Source organism: Gadus macrocephalus, chromosome 5, assembly GCF_031168955.1.
Source record: "Gadus macrocephalus chromosome 5, ASM3116895v1".
Taxonomy (NCBI): Eukaryota; Metazoa; Chordata; class Actinopteri; order Gadiformes; family Gadidae; genus Gadus; species Gadus macrocephalus.
The window spans coordinates 5,798,308-5,803,934 of record NC_082386.1 but is presented as its reverse complement, the minus strand read 5'-3'; the positions used below and the strand labels follow the sequence as shown (position 1 = coordinate 5,803,934).

The window sequence follows — 5,627 nt, the reverse complement described above, 5'->3', positions numbered from 1 at the left end:
ACCCTCTAGTAGCCCAAACACTACCTGTCTCTTTAAGGTAGTGGGCCTACCCTCTAGTAGCCCAAACACTACCTGTCTCTTTAAGGTACTGGGCCTACCCTCTAGTAGCCCAAACACTACCTGTCTCTTTAAGGTACTGGGCCTACCCTCTAGTAGCCCAAACACTACCTGTCTCTTTAAGGTACTGGGCCTACCCTCTAGTAGCCCAAACACTACCTGTCTCTTTAAGGTAGTGGGCCTACCCTCTAGTAGCCCAAACACTACCTGTCTCTTTAAGGTAGTGGGCCTACCCTCTAGTAGCCCAAATAGGCCAAAAAAAGAATGGCTTCAATCTGACTCTTTAGCTATTAAGCTCTTAGCTAAGCTTTCCCTGCTCACATAAAGTGCTGGTGTCATTGAGGCAGGCGGAGTGTGCCATTACCTCTCCACTTGCATTATGCACAACGCTTTGTGAAAAGATCGGTTGTCTGTCCCCCAAAAGGGGACATTGAATTGTCCTCTTGTTATAGAGGAAAAGTGAAGTTAAACAGATGTTGTTTAAATGGCCTTTGTTATTGTTCTTTGCCATGGATAAAGACTCACAAGCTAAGCAGTTTATTTCATGGGTAAATATAGACTGTTCATGTACTACTATTCTAATGTACAAATACAGCTGCTACTGTTTGAACACAGAAAGCTTGGTGACTGATATAAGAATTATTTTTGAGTTGCACATCGTAGAATAGAATAATATTGAAATAGCATTTCTCTACTGGATTATTGTTTTAACATGTTTCCCCGGAAGATAGGAGTTAAAGGGCATAGGACGACATTGACATTCGACCAAATGTAACAGACCTTTACTATGAATAAAACTACGTCTTTTTTGGGTTTGACGTTGTTGGTAACAATAAGTATAATTAAAACTCAACAGTTTTAGAAATGTTACATAATATAACTTTAGGAGAAAAAATACTGTGCTAGACAACCCTTTATTGTTGTAAATCAATTCTATGAGGTCAAACAATTAAATAATGAACAGTAAAAAAGGGCATAATAGGGCCCCTTTAAGTTGACCTTCTTTCTCACTTCTACTTTATCAGATCGTCGCAAAGATAGAATTTCATGTGTGTGTGTTTATTTTCCGCGTGTCATTCTGACATAAGGTGGAGGGGTGGGGTCTGAAAAAGCCCACAATCACTATCAGTGAAGCCAGTAACGCGTTACTGGCCCCGGACCGCTTTTTTCAGTAACGAGTAATCTAACGCGTTACTATTTCCAAACCAGTAATCAGATTAAAGTCACTCATCAAAGTCACTGTGCTGTTATGTTAGACGATGCTGAACCCAAGAGCAAACAGAGACGATGTTGAAGGGATAACAAAAAGGGTTTATTGAACAAGGTGGGAAGCAGGTAGTGGATGAGGGAGCCGGGGGAAGTGCGAGTTGGGCGAGCTGGAGAGAGTGATCCGGGTAACTGCAGGCAGAGGAACAAAAGTTAGATGTGGTCCAAAAACAACAAGAGACTAGAGTAAGAGAGCGAGGTAGCAAGTAACACTAGAGCCAGGCACGTATAGTTACCACGGTAGTGCATAGTACGATCTGGCGCCGACAGCAGGGAATCCAAGGGTTAATGAAGGGGGTTGATTGGGGATGAAGACCAGGTGAGCATGATTGTAGATGCGGGCCAGGTGTGAGGTGAGACAGACAGGGGGAGTGGCAGACCAGGAGGAGGAAAACACAGCAGACTGCTGTGACCACAACATGTGCGTTACTATTTCTTTACCAGATCACCGATTGGCGTGGTGTGTGTGTGTGTGTGTGTGTGTGTGTGTGTGTGTGTGTGTGTGTGTGTGTGTGTGTGTGTGTGTGTGTGTGTGTGTTTTTTATTGTGTAAAACTTTATAAGTGCATTTGTACACAGTATTACAGAGTACATTGGTGTCTCCATAGCTGGCTACTGCCATGGTTTCAGGGATATATATACACAGGCATTTCCAATCACAGGATACCAAAAACCACCAAACCACAGACGTTGAAACAGGAAATGATTAACTGATCTGAGCCTTTCTTTTTAAAACAACCCTATGAAACGCTCCATTTCCTGTAAACAGAACACTGGTAACAGTATGGCTGTAGGTCTGCTTCTCGTCTGCCTTACTGGCCTTGTATTTTCAGAAGAACCACCCGGTAAGTCTTTTTTACTTTTCTTTTGTTTTGATTGTCTTTCCAGCTTAATAGTCCTGTCTTGTTTAGGTTCACATCACGCACCTATTTGTATTTTTTATGCGTCTACATTTTGCTCATCGATACTGATGGTATATTGATTATGATACTTTGTCAGTTAATTCCAAAAAATACATATCATGTTACCTATTCTATTCATCGGATATCCAAAATTAAAACAAATTGTATGTATATATGTAAATATTGTATACATAAAATGTATACCGTAACCATTTCAACTTCAGCTTCCGCTGAATTCCCCTTAACGTCATTTCATGCTCACTTCCCCAGTCTGTGTTCCTTATATGGGTATTCCTGTCCTAGTTTGCTTCTGTAAACAATGTTCGAGTACATTACTGTTGTGGATTGTGCATTTATATACTAAAGATTTTATAACTTCATTATATTTTTAATTGTTAAGTTCAAACAGAAACAACACAACAAGCCCTTGTTTCCCTTCATTCCCTCTCGTGTCAGATGTGAAGTGTCTGATGGTTAACGTGGAATATGTTCAATGCATGTGGAATGGATCTGCCACCCCAGGCGTTAATTACACCTTCTATAGCAGGTGAGTTAAACCCTGATGGATTGTCAGCACACAAAAAACACCAGATTAGTTTCTTATTTTGACCCACAGCATGTTGAAAAATAAAACACACCCTCCGCATACACCTACTTTAGCCTTTTAATGTATTCATCATCATCATCATCATCATCATCATCATCAGCATCATCATCATCATCATCATCATCATCATCGTCCACGTCTTTCACGTTTATATAGAAACTGTGTTCCCTGTTGAATTTGTGTTCCACCCTCAGGTTTGAAAACGGTTTTAAGGAGTGTGACAACTATGTCTTGGAGAACACCACTATCGTGGGCTGTGATCATACCTATGAGAAGCTTATTATAAAAAGGTTTTCCAAGTTCACCACCAAACTGAAATTGGGGAACAGGAGCTTTGAGCAGTTCCATGAACTTAAGTCAAAAGGTATGCCCCCCCCCCCCCCCACCCACACAATGTTTTGAATGTGTTTATGACCAAATAGACTCTCATGTGATGGTCCCTCAAAACAAGACACATTACTTTGGGCGTTACTTTGTCAAGAAATATTCCATACATAAAACTGGCAAATGCAAACTGCCACATTTGATTTACCAAATGACCTAACAAAAACCTGAACCATATATTCTATATTTCTGTGTCAACACCAGTCAAACTGAACGCCCCCGTCAACTTAACTGCAATGAACGGCTCTGACTGGAACCTGCGGTACTACTGGAATTATACCTGCAATACTAACTGCATAGAGTCCGAAGTTCGACACAGGATCAATGGAAAGGAGTGGAAGGTATAAACTTGTTATATTTAATGAATGCATACAAACATTGTGATGATGGGATGTTACCAAGCAATGTGCAATATGCATGGCCATCTTATAATTAAACACATTCATCCTTTTTGTAATGCACAAATTACTTTCATGACTATGTGTCCGACCACCAGCGATGGAACATGTGCACCAAAAGCATCTCGTTCCATCTCAGATCGTTTATATTTTTATCTCCCTGCTCCAAAATGTCTTCCCCGCTATTCCTTTCTTTTTCTTCTTTGCCTTGTTGTTCCTCATACCTTGGCCAGACTATCCTTCTCCAGAGAAATTATTACTCCATCAACCTGCCCTCCAACAGCTACCTCTATGAGCTGCAGGTGAGGGGCCGAATACCTGATGCATGTGGACAATCTGACATCTGGAGTGACTGGAGCCCACCAGTATTCTGGGGGTCCATGAGAGAATCCTATGGCACAGGTAAGAAGACAAGTGAGCCACAACCAAACAATTGATAGCCATCAGTTCCCTTGATGGACTGAGAAAGGTTTAATCTTTTTTTATGTATGTTTTTCAGACACAAATAAGCCGAGATTCTACTCTTCCGTGCAGAAAACAATCCTTTATGTTGTCGGGCCAATCGTCTTCTTCATATTGGTCATCATCTTGGTGCGCAACGAAAGGTGCGTTGATCTCTCTTCACATTTGATGTTAGTCACACCGTGTGCAACCGACAGAGCATGGTGGCATTTTGAGTGATAGCTCCGTGCCCTGGATGTTGTTCACAGAGGCAAACATTAGTTTCGGTTTGACTAACACCCTAAACAATTTATATCTGATTGCCTTTCTTTTCACCTGTTTTGGAATGCATCAAAAATATGTATTTTTTTCCAACGTGGTCAAAGATTGACACACATAAGTAATATAGGTGAATCATACCTATCAACAGAAAGGCATTAAGATATAGAGAAAGCCTGTTTATTTTTCCAAAGAATATTAAACATGTGAATGTTTCCTGTGCAGGATCAGAGTCATTCTGATACCCGTTCTCCCAGACCCAGGCAAGAACCTGGTAAAAATCCTGGCTGAAGACAATGTAGAGGTTAGTAACAATAAAGGCCTTCTGTCTATAAAGGGAATATTGCTATATACATGAATTGAATAAAAATGCAAAGGCACATTTTTATATTGTATAAGTAATCGTATCACTGGACCAATACCAATAATATTATGATTTAAGAGGGGGGGAAAGTCTAAATTCCCCCCACGTTCAAACAACAAATGCATTTGAGTATATTTAAGGTATTATTTCATTTTCAATTCTGAAGGAGTGGCTACCCATCTCCAAAGGCATCAAGGAGGGGTTCAAGGTGAACTATATTGAGCGCGTCTGTTCTGTTGGGGATTACAGCCGTAATCCACAGAGCACCAGCGAGAGCTCTGCGGACCCGAGTTCTTTTGACCACAGCTCCGGTAGCTGTGCATCTTTAGTTGCCACCAATTGAATCGAATCCTCGTCCTGGCTCCCCGTTAATGAACCTGCAGGAGCTTTTTTCTGCTCCCGTACTGCCTACACATCCACTATTCCACATTAATGTATGTAACATTTGTCAGTGAAGTATGTTTTTAGACCAATCTCAAAATTATTTCCAATGTAAAACCATTAAACAATTCTACATCTACATTTCTTCTTTTTTGTTCCCGCTGCCCCATCTAAACTACTAATTCGGACACTGCTTAGTCATTTCTACTAAATCGCGTCATAGCAACTACATTGACAGTATAGCACATCATGCTAATAATTCCTTTACTGTATTTCGGCTCTCGCGCAAATCTTTAATATATTTAAATAGCCTTCTCTAGCCTTACATAGCCAACACTATCAATCGAGGACCTGGCCTCAGTTCACTCCAGACTATTTGCGTAGTTCTCCGTTTTTTGCAAATGGTAGTTTTATAATGTTGGAGATGCTGAGCACATCTCAGTCCTTTCAGTGACCCATCCACGTCCGGACCAAGATTTTCATCGGCCTCCTATCATACAAAGAGCAATATTGGCTGAGTAGGCCTACTATGCTGGGAGGCGCTTACAA

At 40.9% G+C, this 5,627-nt stretch overlaps 1 protein-coding gene across 1 annotated transcript; it reads left to right on the top strand.

Moving 5' to 3' along the window:
• Nucleotides 1–2,036: 2,036 nt before the first annotated feature.
• On the top strand, nt 2,037–5,094 carry LOC132457596 (cytokine receptor common subunit gamma-like). Its single transcript, XM_060051851.1, has 8 exons — nt 2,037–2,167; nt 2,681–2,771; nt 3,026–3,195; nt 3,420–3,556; nt 3,847–4,015; nt 4,113–4,218; nt 4,559–4,637; nt 4,864–5,094. The coding sequence occupies exons 1-8, from the start codon at nt 2,065–2,067 to the stop codon at nt 5,038–5,040; spliced, it is 1,032 nt and encodes a 343-aa protein (XP_059907834.1). The 5' UTR covers nt 2,037–2,064; the 3' UTR covers nt 5,041–5,094.
• Nucleotides 5,095–5,627: the final 533 nt, after the last annotated feature.